The 22206-nt window shown below is 45.2% G+C and overlaps 2 protein-coding genes and 1 long non-coding RNA gene across 4 annotated transcripts in view; 1 reads left to right on the top strand and 2 right to left on the bottom strand.

Moving 5' to 3' along the window:
- Fbxo36 (F-box protein 36) overlaps positions 1–4224 on the top strand; it is a 62960-nt gene extending 58736 nt beyond the window's left edge. The window contains exon 4 of the mRNA XM_042678984.1: positions 3864–4224. Within this exon, the coding sequence (XP_042534918.1) occupies positions 3864–4061 (198 nt within the window). The 3' untranslated portion in view covers positions 4062–4224. The remainder of the gene's footprint in view (positions 1–3863) is intronic.
- Positions 516–12963, bottom strand: LOC122107341. The gene is made up of 3 exons (XR_006147346.1): positions 12325–12963; positions 8175–8181; positions 516–527 (listed from the first exon to the last, which is right to left on the bottom strand). It is a non-coding gene; the product is annotated as an uncharacterized LOC122107341 (long non-coding RNA).
- A 1691-nt stretch (positions 12964–14654) lies between these two features.
- Positions 14655–22206, bottom strand: part of Slc16a14 (solute carrier family 16 member 14) — a 33463-nt gene continuing 25911 nt past the window's right edge. For both annotated transcript variants that reach the window (XM_042678983.1, XM_042678982.1), the window contains 2 exons: positions 20566–21522; positions 14655–15117 (listed from right to left, as the gene is read on the bottom strand). In XM_042678983.1, coding sequence (XP_042534917.1) covers positions 14966–15117; positions 20566–21522 — 1109 coding nt within the window. In that variant the 3' untranslated portion in view covers positions 14655–14965. The remainder of the gene's footprint in view (positions 15118–20565; positions 21523–22206) is intronic.

Here is a 22206-nt window from a genome sequence, read left to right as displayed (position 1 = left end):
GCTATGATTACAGGTGTGAGCCACTTGGCTCTCTGAATCTGCCTTTTTCAGTATTATCTTGTGTGGCAAATTTAGGTTCTAAAGAAATCTCTGCTTGAATAGATTAAGGATAGACAATTGGGTTCTTAAATTCATCTAAATGACAAACTGGAAAAGAGAAGTACTTCCTCTAGTGTTAATTCAGTGAACATGCATTAATCAGTCATATTAGTCTTTGTCTACAAATATATGGCTCAATGATGTAATTGTATGTGTAATAGACTTCTAATTTTCCATCCTGTGAACTATTGGCTGTTCGGGCCTCTCCAGATTCCTGATCATAGCAGCAGAATGTCCATGTGGGGGCTAACTGCTTACAGGGCCTTGTTTTCTAGTCCTGTAATAGAATAAGTATAGGAACAAGCTGTTCAATGACCATTTCCTGTTTATTAAGTACATATATTCCAGGGACTCTGTGTGTGTATGTGTGTGTGTGTGTTTGTGTGTGCGTGCGAGCCCGCACGCGCGCGCGCACGCACACACACACACTGGTCCTGGGCTTGAACTCAGGGCCTGAGCCTGTTACTGAGCTTTTTGTTCAAGACTATTACTCTACCACTTGAATTACATCTCTACTTTCAGCTTTTTGGTGATTAATTGGAGCTAAGAGTCTCATGGACTTTCTTGCCCAGGCTACTAATAACTGCAATCCTCCAATTTCAGCCTTTTGATTACAAGTATGAGGCACTTACTGGTCTTTATTTCCTCTCTACTCCTTATAGGGAATTTTTTTGAAACTAGGGGTTCTTGCTTGGCTTTTTCATTCAAGGTTGGTTCTTTTAGTCTGCACATGAGCCACACCTTTATTCCAGATCTTTGCTAGTTATTTGGATTTGTCTGCCCTGGCTGTCATTGAACCTTGATCCTCAGAGCTTAGCCTGAGTAGTTAGGATCATAACGACTGGCACCTAGCTTCAGTACCAGGAATCGAATTTAGGGCTTCATCCTTGCTTGGCAAATACTTGAGCACAACCTCAGTCCATTTGCCTCTCTTGGGTTTTGAGATAGAATCTTATGTATTTTACACAGGCTGTCCTGGGACTGCTGTCCTCCTAACCTTTGCCTTCTGATAGCTGGTTTAAAGGCATCTCCTACTACATCTAGCCCACGTGGTTTAAGCTTTTCTGTTTCTAGGCCCAGATTGCTCCCTTGCAGCCCTTCCTTTTTATCTCATTGTGTGGCCAATAGGTTCACTTAGCTGTATTACAGCTATCTCAGCTTCTAACACATCAAAATCAGACCTCGATTTTCTCCCATACATGGGCTACTCACATGCCTTCTTCTCCAAGTCTCATTATTTCCCATCATCAGCATAAGTAATATTGCTCAGGCCAAAAAGCTCATCCTTAATTTTTGTTCCCTAATTCTCCTAGTGTAACTCATTAACCAGATGGATCCTTCAATGTCTACAATCTGTCTACTTACCCCCTCTGCACATGCCCCACACAGTCCTTCTACTCATAGTGGTGCTTTTTGATCCAGCAATATTGGGATTTGAACTCTGGGCCTTGCACACTCATACCACTCAAGCCACAACCCCAGCTCCCCTTTGCCCAATATTTTGAGACAAGGTCTTCCTATGCTTCCTGAACTGGCTTTGAATTTACGATTCTTCCTCCTCAGACTCCCAGGGGCCAGGATGACAGGCATACACCTCAACACCCAGCCTATACTGCTTCTTGACAGCAGTTTTAGCCTGGCTTTAGAAGCCAGGGCCTTTCTCTCTCTTTGTCACAATTCATGTTTCTTTAGAGGTTCCGGGCTAAAATCTCTAACACCCCTCCCCTCCTTCTCCCCCCATCTCTCCACTCTCCCTCCCTCCCTTCTTTCTTGTTTTTCCTTTCTTCCCTCCCTCTCTCCCTCCCTTCTTTCTTTCTTTCTTTCTCTCTTTCTTTCTTTCTCTCTTTCTTTCTTTCCTTTCTTTCTTGCCAGTTCTGGAGTTTAACTCAGGTTCTGGGCACTGTCCCTGAGCTTCTTTTGCTCAAGGCTAACACTCTACCACTTGAGTTACAGTGCCACTTTCAGCTTTTTTCTGTGTATGTGATACTGTGTATGTGATATTGTATATGTGGCATTCCACCAAGTCACATTCCCAGCCTCTTCTCTCTCTCTGTCTCTCTGTCTCTCGTCTCTCTCTCTCTGTCTCTCTCTCTGAATAGAGTGCAATTGGATTCAGCATTGTAGAATTGGAGTTTTTCTTTTTAATCAGGCCTATTTACTTCTAATATTCACGTAGTAGCATTGCCCCTAAAAAGGAATTTTAAGGGATAAAAATAGGTCAACCTGATTTTCATTCTGTCTATACAGTAGGCTCTCTCTGTTCCCCTAAACAGGGATATCTGCCCTAATCCATAACTAGCTGATCTCGATTCGTACTCTCGGAGGGGCCTCTGAGCTTCTTGCTTATTGATCTATTTATGTCTGCGTGTAAAAGATGCCAGTTACCTGGGTGACTTAGGCATGTCCCTACAGAGGAAGGATCCAGAATGGGCCCTGATACCACGAGTACAAAAGAACTGTGAGCTACCTAATGTCCCCAACTGTGCTTCACTCTCTCTCCACTTCTGGATTTTCACATGTGACAACCACAGAATAGAAGAGATGCAAGGGAAATGAGGCTGGTGATTAACTTCCTCCATTGGCACAGGTAATTGGAGCCAGGACATTGTCCCTCCTTGACCCATGTGGAATCCTTCTAAAAGCACCTGTCTGTATTACCTGGGGTTGCCACCATGTGACACCAAATACCCTAGCACCTGCGGATATTCACATTCTTGCCTCCACTTATCTTACGAAGGTTGGAGGTAACAAATAAATGTAATCAATACCTAAGGCAAGAGCTTGACCACTGGAGCTACAGCCCCAGCCCCAGCCTTCTCTATTTGCTAGCATTTACTAGCAGAAGGTTAACAAGAATAGCTGACATAATTAATGTTGTTGGCTGAAAGGTTGAAACCCTGGATAAGTGGAAGCTGAATTTTTGCAGCTTAGAACATGGCAGGAGGACCCAATCTTGTCCTGCAAAATCACCTAGGGCTAGAGAGGTCTTGGCAAACTCTTTGTGATACTTGATAGAGGCCCCAGTCCCAGAAAACACTTCCTTGAGGTCATCCTGCACAAGCATGCCTTTCCCTGTTCCTAGACAAGACAGAATCCTTTGTTCTTCTCTGGTGTTTGTTGCCATGTCCCACACGTAGAGAACTTGGGGCAAAACTTGTGGATGAATATTCTAGACCTGGGTGGTGGTGGTGGTAGTGGTACAATCCAGGGCTACTTTCTTCCTTTGCTGTAGTTTACCCTAGTAGCTCCTAGTGAACGAAGCTGTCAACTATGCAAGCCCAGGATTCAAGAAGAAAGTCTCCACCAGGGATACGTGGGGTGACTCAGTGGTAGAGCATTCACCTCACACATGCAGGATCCTAGCTTTGCTCCACAGCACTGCAGATATCAACCAAACAAAACTCATGATTAATAAAATGGCACAATTTACCAGTGTCCCCACCAGCACTGGGGTGGTGGTGGTGGGGAGACAGATTGTTGTCAGCTTCTGTTGTGTGGGTGATAAATGCATGCTGTGTGGCCATACTTTCTGTGCCTGCTGGTCTCTCCTATCCTGAATGAGATCGACTATAGATGTTTATGTATTTGTGTCTTTCCTAAACGAAGACTCAGAAAAAAAACTCCTGTGTCTGGCACTTTTGTCTTTCACACAGGATCTTTCAGTGTCTGTCCTGTAGGCAGCAGGAACTTGCTAGCTACTATGTTAAGTGAAAACATCTGAAGCACCATGTGCTCTAACCACATCTGGCTCTTTCTGCCCACAGCTGTGCATGTCGGACAAGTTATGGGAGCAGATAGTCCAGTCGGCCTCTTTCCCCATCACGCCTGACATGAGAGCCCTGGCCAAGGACCAGGGCTGGAGACATATATACCTCACCAACAAGCTCCAGCTCCAGCCGCCGCTCAACAACAGAGATGGGCGGAAACCGAGACGGGGAGGCCAAAGGGAGAAGCACCATTAGGGACACTTTTTCCTGTGGGCAGGGAGATTTGCTGATTCTGGGAGTCATTCAGACGGCATAGAACGTTTATACACAAACGCAACAGAACCTGGCGGCTCAGTGTCATGCTAGAACCATAAGAATGTTCCACTGTGTGAAAACAAGCAATAAAGGATTCTTAGCATCTTTTCATTAGATGTTTTATCTAGGCGTTCAGAAGGGGCACTAGGGAACTGCTGGGACTCTGTCATAGGAGGCACTACAGGTGACTGCAGCCATCCTCCTCACTTTTGGCTCTGATTTTATATTCAGACCCTCACTCACTTCCTGATGCTTAATGAATCTATCACTTCTCAAAGGGATACTTATTCCCCAAAGGAGACAGACCGCTATTACTATTACTGTGTAATAGGGATTTGAGGTTTTGTTTTTGTTTTGTTTTGTTTTGCAATACCAGGGTTTGATCTCAGAGCCTGCTTGTGCTTGCTTGCTTGGTTTACTCAGCTGACATTCTACCACTTGAGCTACATATACCTCCAACCCAGCTTTTTGCTGGTTTATTTGGAGTGAGAGTCTCAAGGACTTTTCTACCTTGGTTGGCTTCAAACTGAGATCCTCTAAGAGTTAGCTTCCTGAGTAGCTAGGATTATAAAAACATTTTTGTACCAGCACCGGGGCTTGGCTTCAGGGGTTTGGCAGCTGTCCCTTAGCTTTTTTTTTTTTTTAAAGATGGTGCTGTACCACTGTGTGTGTGTGTGTATGTGTGTGTGTGTGTGTTTAACTGGAGAAGAGTCTCCTAGATTTGTCCCTTAGCTTTTTTTTTTTTTAAAGATGGTGCTGTACCACTGTGTGTGTGTGTGTGTGTGGTGTGTGTGTGTGTGTGTGTGTGTGTGTGTGTGTGTGTGTGTGTGTGTGTGTGTGTGTGTGTGTGTGTGTATGTTTAACTGGAGAAGAGTCTCCTGGATTTTCTTGCTCAGGCTGGCTTTGAACCATGCTCCTCAGATATGTCAGGAGCTGCCAATGCCCAGCACAACAATATGGTTTTGGTTTTTTGGTGTTTTGTTGTTGTTTTGTTTTGTTTTGTTCTGGTCTTGGGGCTTGAAATCAGGGCTTGGGTGCTGTCCTGAACTTTTATGCTCAAGGATGGCACTCTACCACTTGAGCTACAGCTCCACTTCCAGCATTTTGGTGGTTAATTGGAGATAAGACTTTCCTGCTCACACTAGTTTAGAACCATGATCCTCAGTTCTCAGCGGCTGAATAGCAAGGATTCCAGGCATGAGCCAACAGACAATATGGTTTTGAGGACAAAAATTCTTCCCCACTGAGGATTGTGTAAATATTCTTTCCCCTTGCCCTTCCACGATGACTGATCACCTCCAGATAATGAATCTGAAGCAGCAAATGACTCCTTGAGGTCACAGAGCAAAGCCCCTTTGCATTTGTGCACAACTTAGTAACTGACTCTTCTTTCCTGCTTCTTTCACTTTCCCAGAGCTGTGGGACCAGTGAGGGCCTCAGGATGCACCAGGCCCTCTGAGTGGTACAGAGGTGGAGGGGGGCCTGGCTCTTTGCCCCACTTGAGTCCTTCTGGGACACCTTGATACCATGGATCATTGTTGTCCAACCTGGGTCAGGTGATCTTCTGACCTCTTAAGTAGCTGGAATACAGGTGTATGCCTCTGTGCCTGGCTTCAACTCTTGTAGAAAAGGAGTGTTTTCTAAATCTTTTAGATCAACTCATGTAAATAGCAAACCAGATTTTATCTTTGTAGAGGTGGAGACCAACCCCAGGGCCTCACACGTATTATACATGAACAGGACCTCTGCTCACCAACCCTCACACTAGATTTACATACCAACCTGCGTTCCTGCCCTTCATTGGAGGTCCCACCCAGGCCTGGGTTTCCAGTGACACAAGTGTGGTGGGGTGCAACATGCTTCCTCACAGGTGAGGCTTTCCACCCAGATAGGGCAAAGCCTTCATCGCTGACAGACCAGGCCTTGCTCCATGCCCTGAGGAATGATGAGCTGGTACAGGGTGACGAGCGGCAGCACAGCATGAATGAGGGCATCCTCCCCTCCCTCCTATCCCCAGGCTTCTCCTTCACTCATGGCCTGGGTGACTGTGGTTTCGTAGGTTAATAACAGGCATATGCAGATATGACCATAATTTGCTATTCAATAGGTCTGTGCAAAGACAACTCAATGGTAGCATCACTGTAAAATGGCAACAACTTGAAGTTTCATGTGTAGCTCAGTGTAATAGTGCACACCTGTAATCCCAGCACTCCAGAGGCAGGGGGGATTGTGAGTTTGAGGCTAGCCAGGGCTACGTAGGAAGATTAAGCAAAAATAAAATTCATGTGTAGTATATTATTAACTACATTGACAGAATCTGAAAGTTGACAAGCACAAATAAGGCCATTTGAAAACACATGATATTACAGCATAATGTATATTATGATTCATTATTCTACAAATTATATGTAATATGTGAAAACGTATAGCAAACCCAAGAAAGGTGGATCACACCTGTAATGCTAACTTCACAGGAGGCTGCAAGTGGGAGGGCCACAGTTGGAGGCCAGCCCAGGCATAAAGTTCATGAGACCCTTTTCTCAACCAATATCTAGGTGCAGTGGCACATAATTGTCTCACCCTAGCAATATAGGGGGTTGAGATCTGGAGGACCATGGTTCTAGACCAGCCAAGGAAAAAAAGTTTACATTACAGGTGGCTCACACCTATAATCCTAGCTACTCAGAAGGCTGAGATCTAAGGATCCCAGTTGGAAGCAAAGCCCAGGCAGGAAAGCACATGAGACTCTTTTCTTTTTTTTTTTTTTTTGTCGGCCATGGGGCTTGAACTCTGGGCCTAGGCACTGTCCCTCAGCTCTTCAGCTCAAGGCGAGCACTCTACCACTTGAGCTACAGCGCCACTTCCGGTTTTCTGGTGGTTTATTGGAGATAGGAGTCTCACGGTCTCTCCTGCCCTGGCTGGCTTTGAATCGCGATCCTCAGATCTCAGCCTCCTGAGTAGCTAGGATTACAGGCGTGAGCCACCAGTGCCCGGCACATGAGACTCTTTATCTCCAATTAATCACTGAAAAGCCAGAAGTGGAGCTGTGGCGCAAGTGGTAGAGCTCTAGCCTTGAACATAAAAGCTCAGGGACAGTGCCCAGGCCCTGAGATCAATCCCCAGGATCGACACATACACACACACAAATTTGCATCATTCCATCCCAATGGTAGAACCTGGATGGGAAGGGGGAGGTGGCACACACTCGTCACCCCCCCCCTCCCCCCAGTGATGGAAAGTGTAAAATAGGAGGATCAAGATCAAGATCTAGGAAAAAAAGGAGACCTTATCTTAAAATAGTTCAAAATAGTATATACTGGAGGCATGATTCAATGAGACAGTACTGCCTGGTTAAGTGCCCCCGAGTGCAAATCTTCATGTGGAAGAAAAAAGATAGATAGACAGACAGATAAAGACAGACAGATAGACAGATATAGAGGTAGCTAGATATTTGTATCTTTTTTTTTTTTTTGCCAGTCATGGGGCCTGAACCCTGGGCCTGGGCACTGTCCCTGAGTGTCTTTTGCTCAAGGCTAGCATTCTATCACCTGAGCCACAGTGTCCACTTCCAACTTTTTTCTGTTTATGTGGTAGTAAGGAATCAAACCCAGGGCTTCATGTATGTTAGGCAAGCACTCTACCACTAAGCCACATTCCCAGCCCTAGATCTTGATATCTATATAGATATATATCAGAGTGAGAGTCCACGGTTAACTCAGCCAAAATCACATTACTACGTCAGCTGTTATGCGGCCTATTTCAGTACCTTACTAACTTATTATTTTGTCAGAATTCGTACAGTATCATGAACCTAACGTTGTGTCTGTCAGCAGCAGCCTCGGGTAGAAAGGCTTTGCCCTTTCTCTGCTACCTTGTTTGCCATGTGCTCCTAGGCCCTCATTCCAGCAACAGCATAGGTAGGCTGTGCTTACTGTGCCTCTTGACAGCTCTCGTGTGGATGGATAAATCTGCTTGTTTATCATGGATGTAACATTTCAGTGTGAAATGTCACAGCATTTTATAACCTTGCCCTTTCTCATCTTTTTGGTCTACTGTATTTCTGCTGTTACCATTTATCATTGAAATTGTAAAAAATAAAATACCAATTTTTTTCTGATGGTTCATTATGTATTATTGTAAGGACAATGGATTTTTTACAGTATTTTTAGTTTCTAGTGCTCAGAATCATGTGTGCATGCTAGGCAAACACTCTATCACTGGGCCTAAGCCCCTAGCCCCAAAATATTGACAACAGCAAATGTGAATAGTTATAGACTGGAAAATATTATTTTGCATAGTGTCAGCTTTTACTACTGTTTTTGTCTTGACAGGGTTGACATAACCCATGTATTACACCTCTAACATAGAATCAAACTGTTTATTTTACTTGGCCCAAGAAGTTAGGCTTTCTGAAATGATCACTTTTAGAAGGGGCAGAAGCAGGGACCAACAATACCCTAGGTGCCATGTGTTTGTTTGGTGAGCCCCCTGAGACAGTGCACACTGGGTCTCATAAAACAATCGTTCCACAAACATGAAACAAGCACACTAGTTTTGTGCTCTACGTTTTAGTGTAGGTCATCTTCAGTTTGTATTAACAAAATACAGTCTGAGTGGAGATCCAAGCTTTCCCACCCTGGCTGTTTATTTTTCTTTTCAAATGATAGGTCTTACCATTTACCCAGGCAGGTCTCAAACTGCTGGGCTCAAGGGATTTTTTTTTTCCTGGTAGTTTAAGAGATCTTCCAAGTACCTGGGACAAAAAAATATATGTCACTATGCCTGACTCCAGCCTTTCAACTCTGAAGCACTGGTTTCAATAGTTGCATGTAAAAAATATAGAGGGAGGGCTGGAAATGTGGCTTAGTGGTAGAGTGCTTGCCTAGTGTGCATGAAGCCCTGGGTTTGATTCCTCAGTGGCACATACACAGAAAAAGCTGTGGCTCAAATGGTAGAGTGCTAGCCTTGAGCCAAAAGAAGCTCAAGAACAGTGCCCAGTTCAAGCCCCAAGATGGCATATATATGTACTAAGTGACATCCCTTTGCAGAAACACTGCACCTTAGGTTACAGGCTTATCAATATGGATGAAGTCATTGTACAAAGTGTAACACCTCAGCTTCACATTTCTTCTTCTTCTTCTTCCTCTTCCTCCTTCTCTTCCCCCTCCTCCTCCTCCTCCTCTTCTTTCTCCTTCTTCTAGTATGGGCCAGGGCACTGTCCCTTAGCTTTTTCTCTCAAGGCTGGTAATCTACCACTTGAGTCACATCTGCACTTCTAGATTTTTGATGGTTACCTGGAAATAAAATTCTCATGGAATTTCCTGCCCAGGCTGACTTTGAGCCATGATCCTTGGATCTCAACTTCTTGAGTAGCTAAGGTTACAGGAGTAAGCCCCCAGCCCCCAGCTCTATTTTCTCTTGAAAAGCAATTGGGGTGCCACTTGGAGCTCTTGGGGTTAGGAGCTACAGAGGACTTCATTTCCTGCTGATCATGTTCTCAGGAACATAGTTCACCACTAGGGAAAGTTATTTTAGTCGGAAAATCTGCTCTGCCTACTCAAAAGTTCTTAGAGGCATAGACCTATGTTCATAGACTGAGTTGAAGTAACCTTAGAGAGGCTAAGAGCAGCTTCCATCTGTTGTCTGCTCTATGCCTTGAAAGCAACAGGTAGTAACCATTTTACTCTGTACTGCATTCTGTAAGAATGTAAAATGTAAAAATACTTTTATTTTTATTTCAGATTTTGGCAGTTCGAACTCAAGGTCTCATATTCATTACACAGGCACTCGAAGCCTGCTCCTCTTATGGCTTTTTGCTGGTCAACTGGAGATAAGAGACTTGCAGCAGACTTTTCTGCCAGGTTGGCTTTGAACCACAATCCTCAGATCTCAGCCTCCCGAGTAGCTGGGATTATAGGCACGAGCCATTGGTGGCCATTTTTGAAAAATGTCTTTGTATCTTTACTATTACCACAGCAGTTTCACTGCAAAAAGTTCCAACTAAAATTAAGCTTTGTTATTACAGCCACTTTTCGGTGGATGTGGCCCAGCTTTGCTTCTTCACACATCATATGAGCAGTCAGGGACACTGGCACCACCTGCCTGCCCTAGGCTTCAGTTCAAATGCTTTGATCAGAAAACTGCAAAGGTGAATGACTTATATAAATGAAGTATGAACCACTGTGAGCACCCTATAGATAATAATAGACCACAGTCCTACATGAAAGGAAATAATGTGAGTCAGAGTGAATAGAGAAATTGATTGGAATATTTTGCTCGAATATGCTGAGTGAATCTCCAATGTTATGCATATCAGTTGAGCCAGGCATGAATGAGCATGCCTGCAATCCCAGCCTCTATGAGGCTAAGGCAGGAAGATTGCAAGTTTGAAGGCAGCCTCAAACTTTACAAAGTGAGGCTGTGTCTCAAAAAATAAATAAATAAATAAATTGCCAGGCACCAGTGGCTCACATCTGTAATCCTAGCTACTCAGGAGGCTGAAATCTGAGGATTGCAGTTCAAAGCCAGCCTGCCTGGGTAGAAAAGTCCCTGTGAGACTCTTATCTCCAAATTAACCACTCAAAAACCAGAAGTAGAGCTCTGGCTCAAAGTGGTAGAGAGCTAGCCTTGAGTGAAAGAGCTTAGAGACAGTGGCTAGGTCCAGAGTTCAAGCCCCACAACTGACAAAAAAGAATTAGGAAGTGGAGCTGTGGCTCAAGTGGTGGAGTGCTCACCTTGAGCTGAAGAGCTGAGGGACAGCGCCCAGGCCCAGAGTTCAGGCCCCAGGATTGGCAAAAAGAAAAAAATTAATTGCTAAAGTTACTTAAAAGGCAGATTTGTTGGTCCTAACCTCTATAAGGTTCCAACTCACTAAGTAGGCCCAGGTAGCTACAATTAAAATAATTCTGGATGCAAATTTTAAATTGACATTTTATTAAATAAATTAATTTTGATTTAATTAATTTCAATAAAATTATATGCATAAAGACACAAAATCCACCCCATCCACCAATTTTTCTCCAGAGCCAACCACTGTTAATTTTCTTATTTCTCAGAAGTCTTCTATTACACACAAACCTGTATTATCAATCACAGAAACCATCAGATTTATATTATATATATTGATCTATTGCTAGTATCCATAGATGATCTCTCACTTGAGCCATGCCTCCAGCCCAGCTTTTTGCTTTTTTTTGGTGCTGGTCCTGGGACTTGAACACCCTGAGCTTTTGTGCTCAAGGCTAGCACTCTACCAATTGAGCCACAGCTCCATTTCTGGCTTTTTGGTGGTTAATTGGGAGATCAGATTTTCAGACCTTCCTGCCCGAGCTGGCTTAACTACAATCCTCAGATTTCAGCCTCCTGAGCAGCTAGGATTACAGGCATGAGGCACTGGCACATGACCATATTGTTTTCTTTTTAGAACAATATATTTGAAACTGTGTTCTAATTCCACATAGAATTGATCTTTTGTTTTTCTTTTTCAAAGTAATGTCATAAATTCCACAGTATGGAGATTCGAGGTATGGCTTAAATGGTTGAATGCTTGCGTAGTAATCAGAAGGCCCTGAGTTCAAACCCAGTACCACTAATAAAAATATCTATCTAGCTGATTGCAGATAAAATAATTAATAATCACTACAATTCAGGAGTATTCCCTTTACAGTCCCTCCCCAAATATTTTTTTCCTATACAAAAACTCATTGATCATCTTTAAAGAGGACAAACTTTATTTAGTTATATTTAAATAAAAATCACTTGAGTCTAGGAAGAGCCAACTTTAAAGCACATGATATAAACATACAACTAAGCCTTTGAAAGTATGTCTGGAGCTTTGCGGATAAGAACAAAAACAGGAAACTTTTGCTCTCCTTTGTATTATTGTCCTGATGGTAACACAAATACTACAAGCAGCCTTTGTCCCATGGGGGCCTCGATTCCAAAGCCACTACTGCCAAAAACACAGGACGCCAGAAAACAACTGTACAAACAGGACATGAGCATGTGTAACATGCACATAATTAAAGCTAGGTCATTAGATCAAAAGAATTTCTGATGTATAATGAGAGGGGACCAGCCAAGTGAATTGGTTCTAGCACCTCAAAACATTCAACAATTAAGTGGTGCGGTGAGACAAATGAATATAATGAAGTAAAATGTTTGGAAAAATACTCATCTTGGTGTCATCCAATCATCATCCTACATATACACAGCATTGCTTTAGCACTTAAGATCATGGGCTAAAACAAATGGAGTATGGCATGTAGTTTATCTTCTGTAATAATGCACAGGCAATTCTCAAATTATTGGAGCTAATATTAAGTGTAATATGTGTGTGCCAGTACTGGGACTTGAACTCAGGGCTTAGATGCTAACTGTCCCTTAGCTTTTCTGCTGAAGGTTGGTGCTTTACCATTTGAGTTATAACTGCCCTTCTGGCCTTTAGTAATTAATAGGAGCTAAGAGGCTTATGGATTTGTCTGCCTAGGATGGTTTTGAACCATGCTTCTTAGATTTCAGCCTCCTGAGCAGCTATGGTTACAGGTGAGAGCCACTAGTACCCAGCTCTGGTGTATTTATTAGAAGTGTTTTCATTTCTCTGTCCTGTTAGCTGCTGCTTATTGTTATTTGGGTGCACTTTTCATTGTCCCTGTACCCCATTAGACTTTAGAGAGTATTGGAGAAGTAGCCAAAGAAAATTTGTTCTTTCAATCCTTTTCAACAGCCAGGGTGAACTCAGAGTGGAACTAAACTGCTGACTGAACAACACTTGGGTCTGGGAATGTGGCTTAGTGATATGCTTGCCTAGCACGCATGAAGCCCTGGGTTTGATTCCTCAGTACCACATACACAGAAATAGCCAGAAGTGGTGCTGTGGCTCAAGTGGTAGAGTACTAGCCTTGAGTGAAAGATGCTCAGGGGCAGGGCCCAGGCCCTGAATTCAATCCCCAGGCCTGGGAAAAAAAAAAAAGAAAAAAGGAAAAAGAAAAGAAAGAATACTTGTGATTCGAATTTCTAAGAGCGTCGCAGCTTCTGATTATCAAGGATAAATGAGATTATGCCACGTTCATTTTTAGATACATTTGGCCCATCAACACCGCCAGTGATACTAAGAGATTTATTCTGTGTGATGAGCAGATTTGGAGTATCCATTTCTTGTGTGGTGGTGCTAAGGATAGAACCCAGGGCCTTGGCACATGCTGAGCTTTACTACTCAGCTCTGCCTCTCACCCCATAAATAGAAATTTGCCTAATTTTAAGATGTGTATAAACAACTACAGTAGCCAGAAATTTCAAAATGCTTCTGAGAAGAATATTCTGCAGTCTGAAAAGTGTTTGGCTTAGAAAAATAGACTTCTCAGATAAAGACAGGTATATATAGGTCGCAGACAGAGGAAATCGATGAAGAGAACTATTTTTAAAGTCTTGCTGAGCTCAGGCAACTGACTGATCTATATAACAGAAGACACTAGAGATGGGCCATGTACCACCAGTGCCCTAGTGTCCCCGGCAGACATCCAGACCAAAGGAGTCCTCTCACTGCCTTCATAAGTTTAGCAACACTCTTTAGAAATAACTTAGCCACCAACTTCATATGTTATATGAGGTGGCAGAGTTCTCTATTATACTGATTGGGCAGGAGAAACAATTTAAAGACACAGGCCAATGATATGAATAGAGTGTTTGAATTATAGCCCTTGATTGAATGGTTGTGGGTAAAATACAGGTGGGAAACACATGATTCATGTTAACTTTATGAAAGAGAGAGAGAGAGAGAGAGTGTGTGTGTGTCTGTGTGACAGTAGTGGGGCTTGAACTCACAGCCTCATGCTCTAACTTAGCCTTTTCTGCTCAAGGCTGGCACTCTACCACTTGAGCCACAGCTCCATTTGCCAGTATTTTGCTGGTTATTTGGAGATAAGAGTCTCTCGGATTTGTCTGCCAAGAATGGCTTCAAACCATAATCCTCAGCCTCATGAGTGGCCAGGATTACAGGCATGCGCTACTAGAGCCCAGCTCATTAAAATTTTTGTCTGTTGTGGGGCTTCAACTCAGGGTCTGGGTGCTGTCCCTGGGCCTCTTTTGCTCAAGGCTAGCACTCTACCACTTGGAGCCACAGCTCCACTTCCGGTTTTCTGGTGGTTTATTGGAGTTAAGAGTCTTGCAGACTTTCCTTCCAGTGCTGGCTTTGAACCATGATCCTCAGATCTCAGCCTCCTTAGTAGCTAGGATTGGCAGGCGTGAGCCACCAGTGCCTGGCTGAAGTCATCTTTTGTGACTGGATAATTGAATTGCAATTGATAGCCGATGCTGTCTCTCCCTAACTGCAGAATGCTTTCATAAAAAATATAAACCACGTTTCTTGAATTGCACTAAATTGGATTGTTTTGAAATTAAAGCCTGCCTTTGTTCTATATGGAATATCAGCAACTCCCTGTAATAATTGATTTCAGAAAAGCAGTCATATTCTGTGTGCTTGAAACCCAGTTCTCACTGCATTTTGTGGAAACATGCAGTTTTGTTTCTTTTGCCTGTTGGGTTTGAAAGCTTCCATTCTCTGTGTGTTTGTAGCTCCTAGCCTAGTCCCAGTGGAGGATGAAAGAGAATGGTTCCCACAAGTGCATCGGTATCAGTTATTTAACAGGCTATAAACACAGTCATCTCTAAAACTTAATGTGGCCCGTGATACGTGGCCCAGCACTGCCACTTAAACTTCAGCCATCACAGCGGCTCTTAAAAGTGACCCAGCCCAATCCTACAAACCAACCCCACACGGTCAGTCTCCTGACGAGGTAGGTAGGCGTGCAACTAATGAAATCAGAGATGAAATGCACATGGGACTCTCACACGTGTGCGTTGTCTATGTGTTTTCTTCTGGATTGTTCTATAATTCGAATACATGGTTGGATGAGTAAAAAGAGTATTCCTATCATGTAAAGCAATCCACATATATAGAAGGAAAAGTCGTATTTTTGGGTGATGTCGTAGATCCACCCTATAAAACAAAAAAAAATATAATCAGTGTAAGTAGCTGCCCAAACTCAGGAACACAAAGTAAAGATTTGCAAATAGTTCTTTTTTTCTTTTTTTTCCTTTTTTAATTTTTTTTGGGGGTCTGGTCATGGGGCCTGAACTCTGGGCCTGGGCGCTGTCCCTCAGCTCTTCAGCTCAAGGCTACCACTCTACCACTTGAGCCACAGCGCCACTTCTGGCTTTTTTTTTTTTTATCTTCTTATGTGGTGCTGAGGAATAGAACCCAGGGCCTCATGCATGCAAGGCAAGTGCTCTACCACTGAGCCACCTTCCCAGCCCCAGTTCTTTTTTTCTTTATTAATTTATTCTTTAATGTTTATTATGACACTTGGGCTTGATCTCTGTGCCTGATGTTCTTGCTTGGCTTTTTCCACTCAAGACTGGTGCTCTACCATTTGAGCTACAGTTCTTCTGCCTTTCTGCTGGCTAACTGGAGATAAGAGTCTCACAGATTTGTCTGTCAGAGCTGGCTTTGAACTGCAGTTCTCAGATCTTAGCTTTCTGAGTAGCTAGGATGGAAGGCGTGAGCCACAGGTGCCACTTGGGCCATTGGGCATCTCAGGAGACATCTGCAGAAGTGGTGACCTGGCTCCATGTCCTGGTTAACTCCAAGCTGCACAAAAGCAGCAGTGAAAGCTCAATCCAGTGCTTCTGCTTCTCTCTCCCTCTCCCTCTCTCTCCCCCTTCTCTTTCTCGGTTATTGTTATTGGTTGTAGAGCTTGAACTCAGGGCCTGGGCACTGTCGTTGAGTTTTTCTGCTCAAGGCTACTGCTCTAATACTCTGAGCCACAGCTCCACTTCCAGTTTTCTGGTGGTTAATTGGAGATAAGAGTCCCACAGACTTTCCTGCCCAAGATGGCTTTGAACCGTGATCCCCGGATCTCAGCCTCCTAGGATGACAGGCGTGAGCCATAGGCACCTGGCACTGTTGCTGCTGCCTCCTCCCCCTCCCCCCTCCTTCTCCTCTTCCTCCTCCTTTTCTTCTTTTCTTCTTAACAGTATAAACAACAAAACCTTTACGACTTGTGTGTGTGTGTGTTTGTGTGTATTTGTGTGTTCGCGGGCGTGCATGCGCAGATGCGCATGCACTAGTCCTGGGACTTGAACTTAGGGCCTGGGCACTATCCTTGAGCTTTCTGGCTCAAGGCTAACAGGACCACTTGAGCCACAACTCCACTTATGGCTTTTTGGTGGTTAATTGGAGATGAGTCTCACAGACTTGCCTCGGCTGGTTTGGAACCACGTTCCTCAGATCTCAACCTTCTGAGTTGCTAGGATTATAGACATGAGACACCAACACCTGGACTTTAGAACTTTTTTTTTTTTTTTTTGGGTCCGGTCGTGGGGCCTGAACTCTGGGCCTGGGTGCTGTCCCTCAGCTCTTCAGCTCAAGGCTAGCGCTCTACCACTTGAGCCACAGCGCCACTTCCAGCTTTTTTCTTTTTGCTTATGTGGTGCTGAGGAATCAAACCCATGGCCTCAGGCATGCAAGGCAAGCGCTCTACCACTGAGCCACCTTCCCAGCCCCAACTTTAGGACTTTTTAAAAGATATTTCTAGTATATATCAAAGAGACTGGAAAAAGACAGTTAAATTTCATTCATTCTGAAGTATCTGAGCATCACATAGGTTCTACAATGAACTAAAATTTCCAAGTTTGATAAAAATTCACATTTACAGTTATAAATCTGTATTTATGGGGTGCCCTGTAATGGCATATATTTGTGCATTGTATAATGTTTAAACCAGATATATTTATGTTCTTAAGCACTATTTCTCTCTGGTAAAATTTTTCAAAATCCTTTTTTGGCCCTTTCAAATGTACAGCATTTCATTGTCTATAGTTACCCTGCCCTGCAGGTGCACACCAGAATTTGTTGGTCCTACCTCATTGAAACCTAGAATCCATTGATCAACCTTTCTCCAAATATCAATGCTTAATCTTTAAAATGTTATGCTGGATATGGTAGCTCACACCAGTGACCCTAGCAACTCAGGTATAAAGTTCTTGGTTCAAGGCCAGTTCATGCAAAAGCAAGAGACATTATTTGAAAAATAAACTAAAAGCAAACAAAGACTGGAGGTGTGGTTTAAGTGATAGAGCACTTTTTGTTGAGTGCAAAGCCCTGATTCAGTCTCCACTACCCTCCCCTGCAAAAAATAAAATAAAATTGAAACTCTAAATTGCCAGATACAGAACTAAATGCTGTTATCGGTTCTTCTCAAATGAAGCTTTAACATAAGAATCGAACACATTTATATACATTAGTCTTATATACCAATAAGAAAAAAAAGATTCTTGTCAAGTTCATGTTTTCTTGGGACTTTGTAAAATGTATTTCAATTTCAGTGGTATTAAAATGTAGTTCTCAACAACTATGAAACACTTTTTATTTACTTGAGTGACTAATTCTGAGTCAATCTCTTGTTACAGTTCCCAGATAGCCAAGTATGAAAACCGACAAGACTAAGCTACAGACAAGAATTTCAATTAGGGTAAAATATAAATGCTAAAGACTACGTGTAGTGGCTCATGCCTGTAATCTCATCTACTCAGGAGGCAGAGGTCAAGGGATCAAAGTTTGTCTCAGTGCCAGCTTTGGGTGGAAAAAAACAAAAACAAAAACAAGCGAGAGTATAATGACCTGTGTTCAAAGCTCCAGTACTGGCACACACACCAAAATTAGTTTCTCATTAGTCTTTTCATCCCTGACAAAAGTTGACGCTGTCATTCAAGAGTTAAGGTCCTTGTGAGAGTCAACAGGAGTCTTAGAGTCACAAATGCTGACAGTTAAAGTAGCTTGACTATTATTAGTGCTGCTTCTCGTTGTCTTGGGAAACTGGATGGAATCCCACATGGCTGGCAAATCCCAGATGGCTGCATTTGGTGCAGTCTGTTGTTGCACTTTCCTTTGAAGTGGTGCTCAGAGCTCAGGGCTCTATGAAGTGGTCTGGCCTCCCTCCCTGATCTGGCCTCACCCAGCCACAGGAGACATTTCACGCAGCTTCAAAAGAATTCCTGGCCTGTAATCCTAGCTCCTCAGGAGGCTGAGATCTGAGAATCACAATTTGAAGCTAAGAGCAGAAAGTCCATGAGACTCTGGTCTTCAAGTAACCAGCAAAAAGCCAGAATTAGAGCTGTGGCTCGAGTGGTAGAGTGCTAACCTTGAGCACTAACCTTGGGACAATGCCCAGACCCCCTGAGTTCAAGCTTCAGGACCAGTACAAATAAAATAAGAATAAAGAATTCTTCTGTGTGCCCTCCCTCTCTTAGGGGGTCCCTGCTTGGAGAATGTCCTAGATCTCCTTCTCATCACCTGCCCCTTATCTTTTCTCTCCAAAACAGAAAAATGTCTTTAAAATATATAAGGGCCTTAAACTAAATTGTATTTTTTTCTTTAAATCTCGCATCTGAAAGAGCAGTAGGGTGAACATGACTGAGTAAACTGCATATGTGTATGCAGAAACCTGCTGAGCCCCAGAAATGGGCAAGTGAATAGATGGCAATAAAAATAAAATGAACATTGTACCTTTCCCCTGAAAGTGCAAGCATTAGTGAAACCATCGCCACCTGCCCCAAGCCTTAAATAACTCACGTCAATTTTTTTTGTGGTGGTTATTGCCACTCCTAGGGCTTGAACTCAAGGCCTGGGCACTGTGCTCAGGCTGGCACTCTACCACTTGAGCCATAGCTCTACTTTCCGGCTTTTTGGTGGTTAATTGGTGATGAGACTCTCATAGACTTTCCTGCCTGGGCCAGCTTCAAATCATGACCCTCAAATCGCAGCCTCGTGAGTAGTTGGGATTAAAGGCATGAGACAGGTGCCCAGCACCACGTGTACTTTCTTTCCAATAATATAGTAGATGTTCTGTCCAGCTCGTCTGGAACTGCAATCCTCCCCAGTTCAGCCTCTCATAGAGCTAGAATGACAGGCACACCCCCCTGTGCCCAGCTATGGGTTGAGAGGAAGTCTTATGAACTTCTCTGCCCAGGCTGGCCTTGAACTGCAATCTTCCCATCTCAGCCTCCTAACAGCTGTGATTATCACTGTGAGCCACCAGTGTCTAGCTTGCGAAGTGGAAGCTTTTTCATGTGTGGTAAAATGTGCATACCTAGCTCCTGACAGGAAACACAAATTGTTATTGATTAGGTAGTTGACTTCATGCGAATGGAAGAGACAGGTATGGATTTTGGCCAGCCCAAATCCAAAATTTGGCAGAATTTTGCTAGACTATAAATTGGAAGCATGTAAAAAACTATGTGCTATTATTACATCTTTAAGGGAGAGGTACATGCCCAGCAATATTATAGCGTAAATTAGATGGAGAAGTTCATGTTGCTAAATGATATGATTCAATTATATATTCTTCTAAATGGAAATGTGTGATTGTCTGACATAGTACTGAATGGTATGATTTTTCAATGGCAGAAGAACCTTTCTGAAAAATGAGGCCACACCTACTTCTGAATGTACTTATATAAAAAAAGGTAACATAAGCAGCAATTTTCTTTGCAGCATACCCAGCTAAGTAGTCATTTCCAGCCCACCATGAGTTGCTAGCAAGAATGTAATGTAGTTATTCAAGCTCTCACATTGCTCGTCACAGCGACTCTACAGGGCCTAAGTGCTGGGCTTGCATCTCATTTTGACATTAGCTGCTTGGCCCAGAGAGTTAATGAATAGAACATAATGTAGGCAGCCTGCCAGGCTGCTTCCCTCTTGCACAAGTTCAGTGGAAAGAGAGAAGCCAACAGACACTGAAGGAAAAGCCCTTGTAAGCCCTCTACTAGTGAGTCTAGGAAAGCACATTACTCCCGTTCCCAACTCCCCACAGTTCTAGTTAATTGGAGATAAGTGGGATTCTGGTAGAACTAAGCCTTTTCTTCCTTCTTCCTTCCCTGCTATAAGTGACGGTGTACTGTCTGGAGCCACAGTAGGTGCTTTGTGATCACAGGCAATCAGCATGAGAGCAGAGAGGATTTCAGAGTTCCATCTAGGCCCTGGACTCTATGGGTTATACGACACAATTAACTCTGTTTCATCTACCATTGTGAAGGTGTTGTAAGTAAAATTATTTGTGTGTGTGTGTGAGCATGTGTACTTGAACTCAGGGCCTGAATGCTGTCCTGTAGCTTTTCATATCAAGGCTGGAGGCGCCCTACCCTTTGATTCGCAGCTCTACTTCTGGCTTTTCTTTTCCCTCTGGTTCATCAGAGATAAGAGTCCCCCAGGCTTTTCTGCTTGCTCTGGCCTTGAACCTCAATCCTCACATCTCAGCCTCCTGAGTAGGTAGCTAGGGTTACAGGCTGAGCAGTGGCCCCTTTCAGAGGCATCTTTTGTAGTTGAGCTTTGGTTGATCAGAGTTCCTGGGCCCTGCTGGGGGGGGGGGGGGAGGAAGGGGGGGCTCACCCGCGAACGGAGGTCCCAGCAAGGCGGAGATGCCGTTGGCGCAGATGATGATGCCGTAGGCGTTGGCCAGGTGTCGGATGCCCACCAGGTCCTCGGTCACCACGGGCATGAGGGAGAAGTAGCCGCTGGAGAAGCCGATGAGGGCGCAGATGACGGCCAGGCCGGCGTAGGTGCGCAGCAGGGGCAGGAGGAAGATGCTGAGGCCCAGCGTGAGGTTGGCCAGGAGGAAGACGGTCCAGACGCGGACGCCGGGCAGGTCGGCCACGGCGCCCAGCACCACCTTGCCGGCGATGTGCACGATGGCGATGATGGAGGTCAGCGGGAAGACGTCGTTCTGCGCCGACAGGTGGTAGAGGTTGACTATCTCCGGGAGGTGGATGAAGGGGACGACGAAGCTGCTGTAGGCGAACAGCGCCCAGAAAACAAAGGCCACGAACACGTGGTTGGTGAAGAGCGAGGCGGCGCCGAAGTAGCCCGCGTGCCACTCGCGGAAGCCCCGGCGCATGCGCCCCGGCAGCCGGCCGGCCGCCTTCACCAGCCGCAGGGCGCGCGGGCCCCGCCCGGGCCGCGGCGGACCTTGGCGCTCCGGGGCCTGAAGGTCACGCGGCGCCTCCTCGTCCCGGGGCCCGCCTTCCTCCTCCGCGGACCTCACCGAGTCGGCGGAGGGCGCGGGGAGGACCCGGGGCGCCTGGGCTCCCGGCCGGGGTCCGTCCTTCCCCGCGGACAGCGGCCGCATGAGCGCCCCGCACACGCACAGGTTCAAGGACACGGCGCCCTGGATGAACATGGCGTTGCGCCACCCGTACTCCGAGCACAGGTACTTGAGCAAGGCGGTCATCAGGAAGGTGCCGAACCCCGTCCCCGTGGTGCTGAGGCCCTGGGCCAGCGCTCGTCGCTTCTGGAAATACCTCCCCACCGTGACCACCGCGGGCAGGTAGGCCATCCCGCTGCCCAGGCCTGTGGGGGGAGAGGGGAGGCAAAGCAGGCAGCCGGTGAGCAAGGCGCGGCGGGGGAGGGCGCCTGCGCAGCCCGCCCCGCTCTCCGCTGGGGCTCCTGAACCAACCCACTGCGAGAGCGCCCGGCGCTGGGGCGCACACCCGAAATCCCAGCCGCTCAGGAGGCTGAGGTCTGAGGGTGCCGGTGCGAAGGCACCTCCCCAGGGGGGAGGAAGAAGAGGAACAGGAGGAGGAGGAGGAGGAAAGAAGGTGGGTGCTGGTTGGCTCAGGCCTGTAATCTTACCTACCCCAAGAGGCTGAGCTCTGAGGATGGTGGTTTGAAGCCATCCTGGCAGGAAAGTCGGTGAGACTCCAATAAACTACTCAGAAAAAGCCAGATGTGGGGCTGTGGCTCAAGTGGTAAAGTGTTAGCTTTGAGCAGAAGAAGCTCAGGGACAGTGCCTGAGCCCCAAGTTCAAGCCCCAGGACTGGCAAAAAAAAAAGGGGGGGGGTTGGTTTTTGCTCACAGCTGTGGAGAATTGCAGTCCACGGCAAGTGATGGGAAGGTATGGCAGAACCAAAACGGCTCCCCTCCTGGAGGCCAGAAAGCAGAGAAGATAAAGAGCAGCATCCTAACCACCTCCTCCAGGACAGGCCTCTTGACCTAACTTCCTCCCCAAAGGCCTCAGGTCCTAACATCGAATCC

This window comes from Dipodomys spectabilis, unplaced genomic scaffold (assembly GCF_019054845.1).
Source record: "Dipodomys spectabilis isolate Male_0828 unplaced genomic scaffold, ASM1905484v1 ptg000051l, whole genome shotgun sequence".
NCBI lineage: Eukaryota > Metazoa > Chordata > Mammalia > Rodentia > Heteromyidae > Dipodomys > Dipodomys spectabilis.
The sequence above is the reverse complement of the archived record's forward strand: the minus strand, read 5'-3'. Positions and strand labels throughout refer to the sequence as shown.